The sequence below is a fragment of the Mugil cephalus genome, chromosome 2, assembly GCF_022458985.1.
Source record: "Mugil cephalus isolate CIBA_MC_2020 chromosome 2, CIBA_Mcephalus_1.1, whole genome shotgun sequence".
NCBI classification, from domain to species: Eukaryota; Metazoa; Chordata; class Actinopteri; order Mugiliformes; family Mugilidae; genus Mugil; species Mugil cephalus.
In genome coordinates this window covers 5,906,873-5,925,209 of record NC_061771.1, presented here as the reverse complement: position 1 = coordinate 5,925,209, position 18,337 = coordinate 5,906,873, and the positions used below count along the sequence as shown (strand labels likewise).

Here is an 18,337-nt window from a genome sequence, read left to right as displayed (position 1 = left end):
TGTTTATACTTTATGTTCCTGACCTGTATGTTCTACCTGTATGTATTTTTTTTCTTTGATCTCCCTCTTGTGGACGTTTTCATGATGTGCCTCTAATACCTGGTGGTGTTCCCTCTATGCAGCTGTATGCATGTAGCACATTTAAACTCTCATTTCCTATCAACCCGTTGGTACACTCTAATATCGCTACAGGATAGTTATAAATTTCACTGACAGATGGTGGACATTCTGAACTACAAGCTCAGGAGCCGCTGGAATGAAAGGGTAGCAACAGGAAATAAAGCGTTAAATGTCTATACAGTCACATCAAAAATTCAAAATATATGTAAATGAAAATACTAGTAAATAAATAGTATACTTCCTAGTCCCACTGTGCTGCGTACAGTATATGCAGACAAGATGCAGACAGTAACTACTTCTACTACTACTACAGCTACTATCACACTGCTTTCACTATTCTGCTTCTACTAGAATATATGACAGTACAGAAAACAAAAGGAATATACAAACAGAAGATATACCAGTGGAACTTTAACTATACAGTGAATGCACACTGTTATTGACAGGCCTACGTACAACTACACCAGATATATACAATGAATGAATACTGTTGTATAGAATACAAATGTAAGTAAACATGTCTAATGACACGATGGGTGAATATAACTATAATGCAACTCCTCTGTAAAATATGATGAAAATAACATAAAAAGCAAATGAAAGGCGAAAAAAATAGAAAATGAAAAAAACTGAATCCTGGCCACTATGTCAGCAAAACTCATTTCCACTGAGCTCAAAGTTTTATTAAATCGCAACGTTTGTGTTTTCAAAGATGACTTTCTTGAGTGTCACCGAGCAAGTCTAAAAACTTCTGCAACATAAAACGACTGAGCCGTGACGGACGGCCCAGCTGACCAATGGCAGTCCAGAGTGACGGTCGGGGCGGAGCCACATTCTCTGGCGGAGGCTGGGTGTCGCCTGACCGGATCATGACAGAAGTTTTCGCTCCAGCACAGGGACTCTAATCATGCACTAGCCCATTTATCAAGATCTTCATTATCTGAACCGTGTCAGGACTCTTTGCTGCTAACTGCTTTGTGTTTTGGTCAAATAAACTCGCTGGGACTGGGACTGGCTGCAGTAGGCTATCATCTGGGAACTTTTGGTTTTCTGGACGAGCGACCCCTTGGCTCTCATTTGACCGGTTAGGAGAGCAAGTTAAAGCCCACTGGGCTAACCGAGGATCCGCCATGGGAAACCGGGGGATGGAAGACCTAATTCCCCTCATCAACAAGCTCCAAGACGCCTTCAGCTCCATCGGCCAGAGCTGCAACTTGGACCTGCCGCAAATAGCGGTCGTCGGCGGCCAGAGCGCAGGGAAGAGCTCCGTGTTGGAGAACTTCGTCGGGAGGTTGTGCAGTTTATGTGTATTCTTGGAATAATCTGAGGCCGTTAAATGTGAATCTCGCGCTTTTGGCTGGAGCCTACGACCGTTCGCTCAGTAAACAACATCGATCTTTTGCGTAAAAGTGGCCAGCTAAGCACTTCATTGCGCGCTGTTTGTCAGTGCCTTCCAGTTTGTGACGCTCCTTTCCAACGGATTTTTTTTCCATTTCGATGCTGTGCTATTCACGATAGATAATAACGCATTTTGCGCAAGGAAACAGCTATTGATTTAGGACAAATGTAAACGAAAATGGGTTTATAGAAGTGTATGAAAGTGACTTTAGTCCAGAGATCCACATTCTAATACTAAACACTTATAAAGGTTGAATGCTACTGCTGTTTCCAGTCAGTGCTGGGCCTAGTCTGTCAAACATTTACAAAGACTGTTATTCTTGTGAATTGCTTGGATTGTTAATAAACATATCTTTATGGAGCTCGTATTATATAGGCCAGGTCAAAGTTTGACTTCCGAGGAGCAAAAAGGGCTGTTGGAAGGGTTGATGAGGTCACTGTCAGATAAATGACTCATTGGACAACTTCACTGGCAGTTTAAAAGAAAATGTCTGCGCTTTCAGCATGCTGAGCACTTCTGAGCTTCTTTGTGGCATTGGTGAATGAGCTCGAGGCAGCAGTGGATCCTTGTTGATGACAAATAGCAGCAAAACCAGATGATACATTATTTCCATGTGTTCGGCCCACTCTGCTCCATTTGTGACAGCGCGGAGAGAAGTCAAAGACATTTTTGTGGTGAAAACACATAAGCACACAGCTTGAGATAATACCATTGCTAGAGGTAATGGATGGAGAAGAAGACGTGGATGAGTTGTAGCGGTTGAGGCCTTATTTGCTAAGGGTAGCTGTTTATGTCTGGCTCAAGAGAACACTGCAGTTACTCACATTTCACAAAGATTTTATTTTTTCTCTGTGAGGTAGGGGATGTTGATTAGGCAGCCATGGCTCCTTTTTTTCCCCCTCTTGCCTTTTGTCTCTGAATTCCAAGCAGTGGCTGAGGAGGACAGTAGAGGCATTGATGTGTTAGTGCTGGGGTCATCAGTGATGTCACCAGCTGCACTGTCATGTGTATATGACACACTGGGTACCAGATACCCACAGAAGAGCACTTAGCTGTTTGTTAATTAGCATCCTGACACGCAGTTACACAGGATTCATCTGTGCTGTCAGACAGTTGATTAAATGTGAAACATTATTGGCCGTGTGGTTTCTTCTTCAGAGGTTGTGTAGTTTGACCTCAATAAAACAATTCTAACGGTTTTGAGGGGTATGTCATTTTTTTGTGTGATATGTGCAAGCTGTGATAAAGGCTTGAAAATGCAGTTAAATGATTTGTTTATCTCATTGGATCATTTTTTGGGTTGTTTCGTCACAGAGATAAGGAAAGTGAGGTTAAGGAGTGTGAAATAATGTCAGTGGGCCAAAGATTATGGCTCCCGACCTCCAGTCCATTCTGACTAATACACAGTTCAAAATATGACAATGATCCTCCCAGAGACAATACCATCCAGAGAGTAGAATCAAATCCGACCGGGAACCAAAAACAGTTGTCATTGTTTGTGTTGATGGATTAATCATTTGTTTCAGACTATACAATGCCATTAAGAACAGTCTGAAGTCCAGATGACTGCATTAATGAATCTGGGAATCCATTGGTTATTGGTGCTCGCTGTTCCTTGAGGTATTCATGTTGTGGTTTTATAAGTGACAGGAAGGTATGAGGAAACAGGATGTGGATTAGAGTTGTGTAACTTCCTGACTGCTCTGTCAGCAGTGAACACCAGGCACAGGGTCTTTGTGTGTGTGTGTCTGTTCAAATTATTTTATTTTTATACATTTTTTGTGTGCGCGTGTTTTGTGGGATCTACTTACCCCGCTCTAAAACGCAGGTCTTGCCACTGACCTGGTAAACCACAGACAGACACAGACATGCTCCCATGGCCTGGAGAGATGCGCGGCCACTGACCTGGAAATGATCACAACTCTATTGAACAGCAGTTTCCACTCTGTATGCAATGATAAGGGAAAACAGGGGGAGACTTTTCTTTGTATTTGCACTGTTTATAATAAACCGGTTTGTAAGTCAATCTTTGACTTGCATCAATAATGCACACCCTCACAGAGAGGTCCACATAGGTAATTGGAGAAGCTTTTCTTTGTAAATTAAACCTACTTATATGAAGTATTCTGACATTGTGTTCCATTTTCATTTAGTCATGAAAAAAATCATCCAGGGTCATAATTAATTTCAGATCACTTGATATAAAGTATTTCCAATAATCAGCTGCTTGCCTGCAGATATCCTCAAGTTGTGGACGTTAAACTTAACCTCTGCCTCTTAATCAGGGATTTTTTGCCCAGAGGATCTGGCATCGTCACCCGTCGTCCTCTCATCCTCCAGCTGGTGAACAGCAAAGCAGGTAAGTTGTGCATATGACACGGTCGCAAAATCTTTGGTTGATTAGACATTTTTCATATTTTTTTAAATTTTCCCCCACAATTGTAAAATTCTTTAAATACACATTAACATGAATCGAATGTGCTGTAGTAAAGGGATAAATGGAGGCAGAAAACGTCATCTTTCATTCAGCACTTCACTCACCCAGGGGCTGTCTCAACAGCGCACCGTTTCACACTAGACTCGTCAATCCAAGCCTCCTGTACACAGTAGGCCCCGCCCCTTTCGCTGCTGAGCCAATCACAAGGTCGCATATTACACACTGACTCTCTCAGGTTCTCCGCTATTGGCTGAGATCCTATTCAGTTCCCAGGTGAAATCCCAGTCACATGCTGCAATATTTGCAGAAGAGAAGCTAACAGTGCATGATATATACAGTATAAATGAATATTTGAATCTGTGTATTATTTTTACATCTTAATATTTAATGAAAAATGATAATAATATTGTATATTTATAAACAGCACTAGGCTGAGTTTAATATAGAACACATATAGAAGGTAGGGAGTCCCTACTTAATCTCCCTAGATTTTGGGGGTCCTTGGCCTGAAAAATATTTAAGACTCCTGGTGTAGACACACTACCTGTTTCATAAATGTGTTCCACAACCTTCTTAAAATAAGTTTTTGTTTTGTTTGATAAATCAGTTATTGGCTCCTCTCTATTCTCTACAAAACCTGTGTTTTCTTCCATGTAGAGTATGCAGAGTTCCTGCACTGTAAGGGACGCAAGTTTGTGGACTTTGACGAAGTCCGCGCAGAGATTGAGGCAGAGACAGACCGACTAACTGGATCCAACAAGGGCATCTCCCCAATACCAATCAACCTCCGTGTCTACTCCCCTAATGGTGACACACGCACATTTAAACCCATACTTCTTGGTGCAAGTTTTCAACCTCTAATCTGATTAAACCCTCCCTTTTTCCGTCTTCCCCTTCTCAGTGCTGAACTTGACCCTGATTGACCTGCCGGGGATGACCAAAGTGGCTGTGGGTGACCAGCCTGTGGACATCGAGCATCAGATCAGAGACATGCTGCTGCAGTTCATCACTAAGGAGAGCTGCCTGATCCTCGCCGTCACCCCGGCAAACACTGACCTGGCCAACTCCGACGCCCTCAAGATCGCCAAGGAGGTGGATCCTCAGGGTAAGCTGGAGGATGTTGCATATTTCTGTCCAGGATCGTCTTTATCTGGGTGCCATTATTGTTCTAATTTTAGTTTAAAATTAATTACATTTTGTTGGAACTTGCAGCCATTAGCTCTCACATCTTTCTGTTAATCTTTGCCTCTGTGCAGGAAATGGCTCATGAGGAAAATTACTAATTACATTATTAAGAGACTTCTTGCCAGCAAGTAATGAATAAGATTAGTAGCGATATAATTACATTGAATTATGATTCCACTTTTGGCCAGCTTTCAGTCTATCCAGAGGATATTATTAACCGTTTTAATGGATACTATCTACTGCTAATGACAGAGCATTAAACCTTTAAATTACATTTGTAATTCCTGACAAGCTCATTTTTATATGTGAATATTAACATTTAATAATGGCACTTTGTTCTCAGGGCTGCGGACCATTGGCGTGATCACAAAGCTGGACCTGATGGATGAGGGGACAGATGCACGGGATATCCTGGAGAACAAACTACTGCCGCTCCGCAGAGGTGAGGCCACACACACACACACACACAGACGCAGTGCAGTGAGAAAGCATTAGGGAAGTTCATCACTACTGAAATCATTAATAAGATAAGATAAGATAAGGGTTAGTAAAATGTCTCACTAGTATCTAATTAGAGGTTAACATACTTGCACTGTAAAACTGTCTGGTCTAGGAGGATGCTACATGTCTAAGTAACATCCACATGGATGTCAGGTCCAAAAGTTTCCCAGCAGAACATTGAATTGTCACAAGATGGTCAATGTTACTCATTTCTCCTGTCAGTGGCCATAATGCTGTGGCTGCTCAGTGTATAGTTTGCATAGAAGTTTACATAGATTTGTGTATTTGTGTTTTTTTTTTTTTTTTCAGGTTACATTGGGGTAGTGAACCGCAGTCAGAAGGACATTGATGGAAAGAAAGACATCCGTGCTGCTTTGGCTGCTGAGAGGAAGTTCTTCCTGTCTCATCCTGCATACAGGCACATTGCAGAACGCATGGGTACACCGCATCTGCAGAAAACCCTCAACCAGGTGCGGCACGGAGCAGATCAGTCACTTACAGGACAATAAATGTTAAAGTTCAAGTTTCACTTTGGTAGTTTTGGACTGCCATGAATTGTTGAATCATTGTAAAGGTTACTGTGCAGGTTTGAACTCAACACACACTACCGTGGGCTTTTAAACTTTATTCCTCCACAGCAACTCACAAACCACATCCGCGACACGTTGCCAGGGTTACGCAGTAAGCTTCAAAGCCAGCTTCTCTCGCTGGAAAAGGAAGTGGAGGAGTACAAGAACTTCCGTCCCGATGACCCTACACGGAAAACCAAAGCCCTGCTTCAGTCAGTGCCTACACACACAGATGCAGACATGCATATTAATCCAGTAACTTCATGCATTAAGTGTTCTGTGTAAACTGTATAGGATGGTGCAGCAGTTCGGTGTGGACTTTGAGAAGTGCATAGAGGGGTCTGGAGATCAGGTGGATACCTCCAACTTGTCCGGTGGTGCAAAGATCAACCGTATCTTTCATGAGCGCTTCCCCTTCGAGCTGGTGAAGGTGACCAGTGCTTTCATCATAATCATTTGTCACTGTTTAGACACAATGTGTTCAGTCCTCATTTGGCCTCACCTTATCCCAGAAGTATTAGTAACAGTGCACAGAACAAATAAAATCTAAGCTTTGTTTGCACTGTGTATTAGATGGAGTTCGATGAGAAGGAGCTGAGGAAAGAGATCAGTTATGCCATCAAGAACATCCATGGAGTCAGGCAAGTTAAGCCAGCCTGCAAAACAACACCACCGGCAATACATGTGTCTGCTTACCTGTCTGTTAGCATTTTCCTGTCTGTGTCCGAACTGTTTTTCATGTCTCTGTTACATGTGCCAGTGTCTTCTGTTATTAGTAGTAGTTTTTTATTTTATTCCATCGTGGCTGCTTGTTGGCCTCACGTATGTCTTCCACTCCAAATGTTCCTGTTTTCCCTTCTTCTGCTCTGGCTGTCCCCGTCTGTGCGATTGTTTCACACACTTCCTGTGTGTCTCCTGCTCCGTGTCTCCATGTGTGTGTCTTGTTTTGTATGTCCTTCAGGACAGGCCTGTTCACCCCAGACCTGGCGTTTGAGGCCATAGTGAAAAAGCAGATCATTAAGCTGAAAGAGCCCTGTCTGAAATGCATCGACCTGGTCATCCAGGAGCTCATCAACACAGTCAGACAGTGCACCAATAAGGTATCAGTGCATGGTCACCTGCCCGTTTGCCATACCTGTGCATAGTCAGTGCTGCCAAGTTCCACTTTGGCTCCAACAGCAGCCGTCTTTAACTATGTTGTTACGGACCTCATTGTCCTGGATCAAACTACCTAAACTACTGAAAAGTGGCTGATTTCAAAGTAGGGAATGAGTTTTTACAGTTGTGCTTTGAAGACCACATGAGTGGATGTACTGGCTGCACTGCAGTGCATTGGATTGGTATCTCTGAGATACTGTGTGGACACAAACAAACGGGCTGTGACATGTTCCTGTAGGTTCATTGCAAAACAAGCTGCAGGCCTGTTGTGATGCTGTAGCACCGATGCTCCATTCGCAATACGGGCGAAAAAGGCTACAGGTCATTTTCAATGGAAGCTGACAGTGTGGCCCTACAAAAACGGCTAACTCGCTGCAAATCAGAGTTAAATTAGGTTCAGCTTTTTTCAGCGCATCACTGAATCAGAGATGCATCAGCGAATGAAATGTGTCTGTTTCACCACTTCATCCATACATCCAACAATGTGATCAGGTGCTTGAGCTACATTTCAGCAGCGTGAACTTAGCATTAGGGCCTACAAGGTAGGCTAATTGCTCTGTGGAGCTCTACTTTGGCCCAACCATGCCTTAAGCTAAATGCTAACGCCAGCATGCTAAAACTTGTTTTTCTACCATTAAACACAAAGAACAGCTGAGCTGAGTGTCATTTTTTGACATATACTGGTGGCACTAGAGGCAATATACCCGACTCCATGGCAGTGTTTGTTGAGGTATTTTTCTGGTGGACAGACCAGCACACAATCTGACACTGCCACCCGCAGTTAGATTTCTAGGATGGCTGAAATGTCATATGTTGATCCCTAAACATCACCATGCAAAGGGGGCTGAAAACACTGATAACCTGCAGCTTGTTTCTGTTCTGGGCATGAAGGTGAACTAACTAAACACCTGTTTTGTTTTTTTTTCTTCTTTGTCATGTTCCTCAACTTTGATCTTTCTTTCTGTTTTCCCAACTCATTTTCCCAACACCACTTATTTATTCTTTCCACCACGCCCCGTGCTTCACTTCTCCTCTTTCACTTGACGTTAACCCTCCGATTCCCACGACGCCTCACCACAGGACAGGCCTGTTCACCCCAGACCTGGCGTTTGAGGCTATAGTGAAAAAGCAGATCATTAAGCTGAAAGACCCCTGTCTGAAATGTGTTGACCTCGTCGTCACCGAGCTTTTCACCCTGATCAGGAAGTGCTCTGAAAAGGTAAACATGAATGGAAGAGAGACTTTTAACAGTGATACAGACTGATGACTTAGAGAGGAGGAGAGCGAAGGGGAAACAAACGCAGCAATAGAGAGACATAATTGAGTCAACTAACTCACCACTGTCAGTGTTGTGGATCGTAACCCGTCACCACTGCCTGAAGGCTTCGCTCGACACTGTTCCTGCTGCCTCCCTTCATGTTGTCCTTAATGACAAATCTAAGCCTCCCTTTCCCCGTTCTGACCCGTCCTCAAATCTACTTATCAAGTCCTATGATTTAACCAGACCTTACCCTGCCTCCTTGTCAAATTAGACCCCTCCTGTACTAAGTGGGTATTTTAATATATTTCATCACCTTTTCTACCTTGTTGGGACTAATCATACATCCTCACAACACTCCATGAGACCCTGTACTAAACTCTGATGCAATCATTTTTACTAAATCCTTCTGATGTGTTGAGCATGGGACTCATCAGTGCATGCCCCATCAGTCTTTATGTCTTGCCACATAATTTTTAATTTGATTTGTACCGTGCATTAATCCGTCAGTGGTTGATCGTATCTCTCTATGTATCTGTGAGGATATGCTGTGTGTTTACCGTGCTGTGCAAAGCCTGCATCAATCTGCAGCACTGCATATGTGTGTGTATTGCTGTGCACTTACAGCTGGGCTCCTACCCTCGTCTGAGAGAAGAAACTGAGAGAATTGTCACCACCTACGTCAGAGAGAGAGACAGCAAGACCAAAGATCAGGTGTGTGTGTGTGTGTGTGTGTGTGTGTGTGTGTGTGTGTGTGTGTGTGTGTGTGAGAAAGAGAGATCGAAGCGGCGTATCTGAAGAGTTTCACCCCTTTGTGTACATAACGGATGTCACAATATGCCTCTCAGGTGCTGCTGCTGATTGACATTGAGCTGTCCTACATCAACACTAACCATGAGGACTTTATCGGATTTGCAAAGTAAGACAAATGAGATCCATTCAATTTAATCAAAATTAGTATATGTGTATGTGTGTGTGTGTGTGTATTACACATATTTCAAAGAAATAATGCTTACATATATATATATGGAGTATATTAGCCTACAATCAACAGCAACATGACCTAACAAATCTTTTTTGACAAGGCATCAATCTACCTTATAGTGTAAAAATAAATCTGTCAGTGCCCTCTAGTGGACGATTTCACGTTTCACAGTTTCACGTACATTTACATGTTACACTGTAACCATATGGCACTGTATTTTACTGTTTGTATTTTGAGACTGCTAAGTTAAAATTCATTGCAAAGCTGTACAATTGTGCAGCTGTTTTTTTTTGTGGGGGGGAGGGGACTACTCTCGGCAGATGGGTCCCTCCATATGAGCTGGGTTCTGCTCAAGGTTTCTTCCTGTTAAAAGGGAGTTTTTCCTTGCCACCGTCGCCCTCAGGCTGCTCTGGAGGTGGTAGGCTGGTTTTTGAAGCGTCTTGAGACAATTTGTATTGTTATTGGTGCTATATAAATAAAACTGAATTGAATTTAATTGAATATCACGGTGACTACTGACAACTTTTTTGACGATAAAGTAATTTGAACAAAATGTGGAACACTGCATTGGTTCTGACTCTCATTTGCTGCTCCGTTTTCAAATTTTATGTGACAATAATTTAAGTATCTCGGGGTTTTAGAGTATTCATCTGATAAAATTAAAAAAAAATCTAGCATCACTTTATAATGCATCACTTCATACTTAAAATGCGATTGAAATATTTCACAATACTGTCATGGTTTATAGGCCGAGGGATTCATAATAAGAAATAATGGACAGAATAATGCATAGCAAAACCGTAAAACACAAAGAATCATTAGTTGTGTCTATTGATGTCATGTTCATTGCTGAATCTCTCTCTCCTGCAGTGCACAGCAACGAACTGCTGCTAATGTCACTAAGAAGAGAGTCATGCCCAATCAGGTAATTGCAGTTAAATCTCTCACATCTTGTGCATCAAGCTTGTGGCATCAAAGCTGCCGCTCTTCTCCTCCTGCTGTCTTTGTTGCTTGTTCTTTCTGCTGTTGCCTCAGCCCATCTCTCCTGCCAGTACCGCCCTCTGCTGTGTCACATTTTCATACTTTTGTCTGTGCCCCTTCTCCTTGTTTCCCTTTCCTCTTTTTTCCTCTGCTGTTCCTCCCTTTAATGGCCCAGGGAGAGATTCTTGTAAGTACCATGCCCTCCTGTACCCCCACTTTTCACTTCCTCTTTAGGTGGGTGGGGGAGTCAGCATCACTCAGACCATGTCGAGAAACGAGATTCGTGCTCCTTGACGAAGAAGAGGGAAGTGAGAGTTATGGTCGTGGCGTCACAATGAGTACTGGAATAGTTCTGCTTCAAGAAGACACAAGTTAGAGCACAGCTTTGCTTTACTGTAACCTTTTTTTTTTATAGGGGGTGTTGGTGTTTTCACACCAGAAACTGATACACAGTCCCAGAATTTGGAGCTGCGGTTTATTTATTATGTGGCTGAGCAGCTCTCAGTGTTTTACGCGAAAGCCAGATTTGGTTTTTGACAGCCCCCGAGGTCATTCCAGGAGCAAACATCTGGCTTTTTTTTTTTTTTTTTTTTGTTTTGCGTGACACCTTCTCTGCGAATAAGTCCACAATAGAATTTCTTAGTTTTAGCCTTCATTAGACTATTGCCAGTCATTCTATGGGTAACACCATGATATGAATATTTAACAATGGCTTGTTACAGAGTGACAATCTGAGATATTACAACAGGAAAATATCCATATGTCTGTTTATTGTCCCTGTGTGTCCCTTCCCTTCTTGTCCGTCAGTATCGCAGAGAGACGGATGCAAAGCAGGTGACTTGGAGCCTGTCCTCGTTTGTTCTCTGCATTTGACGTGTGTAATTCACAGCCGCTGACTGCGCTGTAATCTTATTTTGTTGAGAATACTGTTGCCCATGCATGTCTGCTGTGCTGCTTTTATTGTTGCCGCGCCATATCTTTGAACGAGTTTCATCCGTTTTTGGTAGTTTGCGGTTTGTTTGCTGTTACCCTCTGTCAGGTCGTGTCGTGTGGTTAAGTGTTTGACTCTGAAACGTGCGCAGGTCATCCGCAGAGGCTGGCTCACCATCAACATCAGCATCATGAAGGGAGGATCCAAGGACTACTGGTTTGTCCTGACTGCTGAGTCTCTGTCCTGGTACAAAGATGAGGAGGTGAGGCTAAAAAAAAAAAAGCAAAGCAGTGTTTAAATGATCTTGAAGTCACCCGTTTGAGTTGATCTTTTTCATGGTGTATTCACTGTCTGGACTATTTTATACTCAACACTAAATCAACTGATGTTTCACCAGGAGAAAGAGAAGAAGTACATGCTGCCTCTTGACAACCTGAAGCTGAGGGATCTGGAAAAGAGCTTCATGTCCAGCAAACACGTCTTTGCCATCTTCAACACTGAACATAGGTGTGGACGCTATGATCTTCAGAAAACGCTGCTTTTATGATGCATTTTCCGTTAACGGTTGTAAATGTGATCCCCACAGGAACGTGTACAAAGACCTGCGTCAGATTGAGCTGGCATGCGACAATCAGGAGGATGTGGACAGCTGGAAGGCCTCCTTCCTCAGGGCTGGGGTTTACCCAGAGAAAGACCAGGTACCACAAGAGCGCACGCACATGAAAAATGAGCCCCTGTAGAATCCAGAGATAGATAGGGTTGCAGGACACAAAGGCTGTTCCACATACCACACCCTTATTCATTTCACTGGAGTGCTGGTCCAGGAAGGACTCTAATATCCAGGCCTCTTCTTTGCTACTTGTCATGAAGTATATGAATGAATTATATTTATCACAAATATAAGTCGTTCATTTTGGTTTATCATGGTCACAAATACTGACTTACAAGCACGAAGAACAATCTGCCTTATTTTATTTGGGTGGACAAGAGCTAAGAAATGTGAAAACCCTCTACTTGCCTTCAAATCTTAAGTAATTTCTTAGAGGTCAATCAAAAGGCAATCAGTCAAACAATCAAAGTTTAAAAAGACAAAGGACTCTGACTGTTATTTATTTAATTTTAATTTCCGTTAACCGGCCACTGTTAATAGCTTCAAATTGTACTTCATTTTGATTGTGTGGTCAGAAATAACTGATCGAATCTAGCATCTGGGCTTTTAACGGCTCACATGCACACAAACAAAACACCTCTCCGTCTCTTGTCTCACGAGTCTCTCTGTCTCACTCGCCCTCAGGCTGAGAGCGAAGAATCCATCAATACTGGCGACTCCGTGTCCATGGACCCGCAGCTGGAGCGACAGGTGGAGACCATCCGCAACCTCGTGGACTCGTACATCGGCATCGTCAACAAGTCCATCAGAGACCTCATGCCCAAGACAATAATGCATCTCATGATCAACAACGTGAGTCTTCTGCCGCTGGTCACGTTTTTCCGCTGTCTTTTTTCTATGTGTTTTGGCAGCAGCATGATTCAGCTGTAACCGCTAGGCACTAAATGCAAAGTGGAAAAGCTCTTGCATTTATTTTCCTCAGGACATGAATTTGTCATGAGTCTAAAAATATTGATGTTGCTCTGTAACTGCTCTGTGTAAAAATAAAATACTGTTTTTGTCACATAATCACTCTGCCAACTGAAATAATATCCCCCTAAAGAATAAATACAGATCCCTTTAAAATGCATAGAAAGATTTAGATTTGTTGGAATACATGTATAAATACACTAATCCACTTGTTAAGTTCCACATTAAAATATTTAGAATATTAGTTAAAATAATTTAGATGAATAAATGTGTGTAATGCACTTGGAGCCCATTAATGTGAGTAATGTAGGTTAGTTCTAACTATAACCGTACTCTCTCTGTCTCCAGGCAAAGGACTTTATTCACTCTGAGCTGCTGGCCTACCTGTACTCGGCCGGGGAGCAGTCTAGCTTGATGGAGGAGTCACCAGAGCAGGCCCAGAGGAGAGATGAGATGCTGAGGATGTATAACGCCCTGAAAGAGGCCCTGGTCATCATTGGTGACATCAGCACCACCACCATCTCCACACCGGTGCCTCCGCCAGTAGATGACACCTGGATGGGCAAAGACCCAAGGTAGTGACCATGAATGGAAACATAAAGACTGTACAGATCTTTGGTTGGCATGGTTTTAAGGTGTTGGTACAGTTGGAATTCATTAATTAATTGCTGTGTCCTGGACAAACCCCAAAAATATTGTCTCATGCTCACTGCCATAAATCTCAACTGATGCTATTACTGAAGATGTCCAGCAGAGGTCCTCTAATGTCCAGTATTTCTTCCAAATCCTAAGAACGCTTGCGCCGTTATACTTTACTTTTGATTCAGTTATGTCCAGATGGTTTTAAGGTGTTGGTACAGTTGGAATTCATTAATTAATTGCTGTGTCCTGGACAAACCCCAAAATTATTGCCTTATGCTCACTACCTTAAATCTCAACTGATGCTATTACTGGAGATGTCCAGCAGAGGTCCTCTAATGTCCAGTATTTCTTCCAAGGTCTAAGAACGCTTCTACCGTTATACTTTACTTTTGATTCAGTTATGTCCAGCTTCCTTCATGTACACTCATTCTTTAAATGACAAATTAGATTTGGCCAAGAAGACATCAATAAATCTGGTTTATGGTAATGAGAAAACAACGTAAACACATTAACAGGTGCAATAGGAAATCTGTCTAATTGGCTCCTACAGCTCGGGGTGGATAATTAGCCGGATGAATAATTCTATACTCAATAACATTCTGTCTCTGCTTCAGTCCTCCCCCGGCGTCACGTTCCACCGCAGCAACAGCGCCCCCTCCCAGCCGACCCCCAGCTGTGAGAGGAGCCACACCTGGCCCTCCGCCTCCTCTCAACCCCTCCCCAGCGTTCGGAGCGCCGCCCGTTCCCTCGCGGCCCGGCCCTCCGATGGCTCAGATGGGCTACACGGATTCCAACTCCGCCGTGCCGCTCATCCCATCGAGGCCGGGCCGCGTGCCCCCAGCACTGCCGCCAGGGATCCCCAGGTAACACCGTGCGCTCACGTACATATGACACATGTCATTTTTGGCTGTGGCTTTGGTGAATGGTGTTGGTGAACTGAGGCTGCCTGTGAAGGATTGTGCTATTCTGGCTTTTGGTGGTTTGGAAAGCATTGGTGCATGACTATCTGATGATATTTTCCCTTGCATGTTTTTTTTTCCTCTTCTCCCCTCCCCTCTCTTCCTGCAGCAGAAGACCCCCGGCTGCTCCCAACCGACCCACTATCATACGTCCTTCAGAGCCCTCCCTGCTTGACTAGAAACAAACTTTGTTTACATCTCTTCCAAAACAGAAAGTCACTAAAATTAGTTTTTTTCCCCCCAGTAACTACTGTAATTGGTAATGATGCTGTTTCACAAGCATTTTTGTATGTATTTGTGGCTTAATGTGTAGATACCTTTTTAACACATGTTCTGCCTTTAGTACTTTGAAAAGGGACAACTTTGATGACTTTAAAGTGAACTGACGAGTCATGTAGCATTTTCATTTGAGATGAAATGTGTCTTGAATATGCGACTCGTAGCCTTTTGTATTATGGAAAGGAAAAACGACTTTTACAAGTAAATTTTGTGAGTTGTGTACTTGCCAATGTTGTGTAACTGTACACACTAAGCACCTCGATGCGTCAGCAGTACTTTTTCAGAAAGTCATTTTTCTCTTTCTCTCATATTCTCAGCTTCGTGAATAACTTAGGCAGCCCTGTTTTTTTTCGTTGTTGTTTTTTTTGCGCTTCAACTTGTTGCCGAACTGCTAATTGTCTTAAAGTATAGTCTTGTTAGGTTTTAGTATTTCTCTTTTGTGGACCAACTAAACATGAGACAGAAGAGGAAGAAGTGGGATGCCTTCAGGTGTCATGCTGATAATTATACAGTGGCAGAGGTAAGAGTGACCTTGCCCAGTCATACATCTTCTGACATTTACCTCCCATGACTGCTCATCCTCTGTGAAAAGAAAAAAAGTGCCTCAAGTATATATTTTGTTTTTTTAAAACTTTAGATTTCAAAGCCATAGTGGAAAAAAAACTACCTGCAAGAAGTGAATAAATGAATAGAAAAACAAGGCGTGGTGGCTGGTGCTTCTTCTCGCTGCAGACATCCTTTGCTTCAATGCTTTTGTCAGGACTTTCTTTGGTTTCCAAACAATAAACATGCACAACATGCTTCCTGTAGGTATAATAGTAGCAGCATGCGAATATTACTCAAGAGAGTTCGGGCCAAGACCTTATTGATTTGCATGATGGTATAACCGAGAAAGCTAAGCGGAACAAAAGGGTTTCACTTTTCTGTGTGCAGCCTGGCAAGACCTGGCAAGACCTTCCTTACTCACTGTACTGTGTGATGGAGCTGCGGGTCTCCATGGTAACTGTGGTTGCCAGGAGCAACGCACCATAAGCATAGTATTACTGGTTGCTTTTGGTCGGTTCATAGAGCAGAAATTAATAAAGGTATGCAAGCAGCTCTGATTATGCTACATATGTCTTCCCGCTCCGTTGACTCTGTAAGCTCTGCTTCACCGATGAACTTAAGATCAGAAATTAAATGGAAATCTTCTTTTCGTGGTCTTCTCACACACAGGAGGCCGCCACAAGTCCCTTCTCGGCCCAGCCAAAGGTGAGGGACACTCGAGATGTTGTCCACTCAACTGCAGCACAGCCAGGAGGAGGGCCAAAGACGCGCTTGGCATTTTAATTTCAGGTCCACCAGGAACGTTCTGTTGTCTGGAGCCGTTTTGTATGTACAGTTAAACAGTTAAAGAAGGGAACGAGCTGCAGAAATAATGGGCATACGTTGTTGTGACTCCATGGAAGATGACATCCTGTTGATATCATCAAATGTCACATTTAAATGACTATCCATTCACTATAATTCTCAGTTGTCCAGGTCATTGTATTTCTAAAAAAACAAAGCTAAATCACAGGCAGCTGGACTTCTTTGAGTCTTCAGCATCTTCAAGGGAAGTTCATTTGTCTTTGTTTTTGCTTTATTTCTTTTTGTTAGGGTTTTTTCTGTACATCCAGCTCACATTAAATTTATTTCCTGTGTGAATATGAATGTATTCCGACCACTGAGTCCACTAAAATATAAATGATCTAGCAACAAAAACTAAACCAAAAATAAATCTTTGAGTAGAATAAAATGTCGCACTCCTTAACACATGTGCAGTGCATCAGGCGATAAATGATTCCAGTTTTCATTTGACATTTGTCAACATGTTGGCACAGACTTGCACTTGGCATCAGACTAGAAACCTCTGGAAATAATTCTCAGTAATTACTGCTGCAAAGAAGGAAACACTTGGACTATCACCAATATGGCACAAACTGTCCAGAGCAACAGCCTTCAAGTCCTGTGGATCCATGTCTAAGTGATGTCATTTAATTGATCTTCACTGACCTTTACTGGTGGTAATGTTACCTTTAGAGAAAAACCTCCAACCATTTTCAGAGGTGAGGGACACAGTGACGGCATAATATATAATTCCTCATTGGCTTGTGGTCAGGTTTGACATTAAGGGCAATAAATGAAATGAAATAACCAACCTGAACTTTCTCAGCCTTACTAATCGGGTTACCCTTTATGGTGTAATATTTTGTTGTTTCTCACAGATGGGTAACCGGCAAAACCACAAGAAAATAATAATAATAATAATAATAATAATAACAATGATCTCGTGTTGGATGGTTTTCTGTCCAGTATGTCTTATGTGTAAACTGTGTGTGTGTGTGTTTTGGGTGTGCCTCAGTCCACAACATCAAACTGGAAATACAGGAAATAATGCTGTTTACTTTTGAAAATATAGGAATGTTCTTACGTTTACTCTGTATTTGAAGTATTTAATATTTGCTGTAAATCAGTCTTCGTGTTGTGCCTATAAATAATTGACTTGAAATGCATTACAAACCTGAGACACATTGTGAGACCAAGAGACTGCTCATTACATACACTATAGTAAATAGTTGAATCAAATTAAACCAAATTAAAGATGCACACGGACTCGTGTATTATTAGATATTGTGTAAAGTGCAAAGAAACTGTGTGATCATAACCTATGAATTAGAATATCTGAATCTTATATGTGAGTCTTATAATCTATTTCCTTAAGAATATAATATTCCCTTCACACTTACACACATTTACTATCAAAGAAATCTTGTACTTGTATGACTGTCAGTGTTGTTCAGGTTGTATTACATACATACACACATACAAGTGTGGGCAGTTCATGCTTATTGCATTTTTTCACAAAACGCACATAAAATATATAAACCATCTTTAAATATCCAGATAAATTTACTCTCTTCCTTTGAGTCCAGATCCAACTAAACATGGCCACCACTAGTGTAGCTTATAGGAATGCCTGTGTTAATATATCTGAGAGCTTTACTTCATATAGTGCAGAAAAGGCTGATTTGTTTTAAGACAAGGATTCACATTTGAGTGCTTATGAGAAATAACCCAGAGGAATGTATTCCATGATTAACTCGCGCCCCATCACATCTCCAACAGATGTTAGACCTTTCTTCATGGTTATTTTTTAATGTTAAAAATTGCATTGTGAATGTTTTTAAAAGTCAGACATCAGGGGGAGCTGCAGATTTTTACATGTGCAGAAATAATGTCACCTGCAGCATGAGGGAATCTGGATTTGTTACAGCATATGGTATGGGGAAAACACTGTGATAAAATCATGTAACTGATCTTAAAAGACACGTT

At 42.1% G+C, this 18,337-nt stretch overlaps 1 protein-coding gene across 9 annotated transcripts; it reads left to right on the top strand.

Moving 5' to 3' along the window:
* The first annotated feature begins 965 nt into the window (after window positions 1-965).
* LOC125003903 (dynamin-2-like) lies at window positions 966-17,611 on the top strand. 9 transcript variants are annotated; one of them, XM_047578160.1, is made up of 21 exons: window positions 966-1,411; window positions 3,805-3,878; window positions 4,614-4,763; window positions 4,858-5,061; window positions 5,485-5,583; window positions 5,952-6,112; window positions 6,281-6,423; window positions 6,506-6,641; window positions 6,785-6,852; window positions 7,173-7,311; window positions 9,255-9,341; window positions 9,476-9,546; window positions 10,483-10,537; window positions 10,769-10,780; window positions 11,676-11,786; window positions 11,922-12,031; window positions 12,111-12,222; window positions 12,819-12,986; window positions 13,452-13,678; window positions 14,360-14,608; window positions 16,199-17,611. In XM_047578160.1, exons 1-21 carry the CDS (start codon window positions 1,251-1,253, stop codon window positions 16,236-16,238), a joined length of 2,577 nt encoding a protein of 858 aa, XP_047434116.1. In that variant the 5' UTR covers window positions 966-1,250; the 3' UTR covers window positions 16,239-17,611. The 9 variants fall into 9 exon arrangements, with proteins under 9 accessions (XP_047434116.1, XP_047434117.1, XP_047434111.1 ...); XM_047578161.1 differs by lacking the exons at window positions 7,173-7,311; window positions 16,199-17,611 and adding exons at window positions 8,450-8,588; window positions 14,817-15,685; XM_047578155.1 differs by lacking the exons at window positions 7,173-7,311; window positions 16,199-17,611 and adding exons at window positions 8,450-8,588; window positions 14,814-15,685.
* The last annotated feature ends 726 nt before the right edge of the window (window positions 17,612-18,337 follow it).

Bases quoted from the DNA above. Each gene is read 5' to 3' on its own strand.
- LOC125003903 (XM_047578155.1), top strand. From the start codon at position 1,251: ATGGGAAACCGGGGGATGGAAGACCTAATTCCCCTCATCAACAAGCTC. The intron at 5,584-5,951 runs GTGAGGCCACAC...TTTTTTTTTCAG, and splicing joins ACTACTGCCGCTCCGCAGAG to GTTACATTGGGGTAGTGAAC. The intron at 6,424-6,505 runs GTCAGTGCCTAC...TAAACTGTATAG, and splicing joins AAAACCAAAGCCCTGCTTCA to GATGGTGCAGCAGTTCGGTG.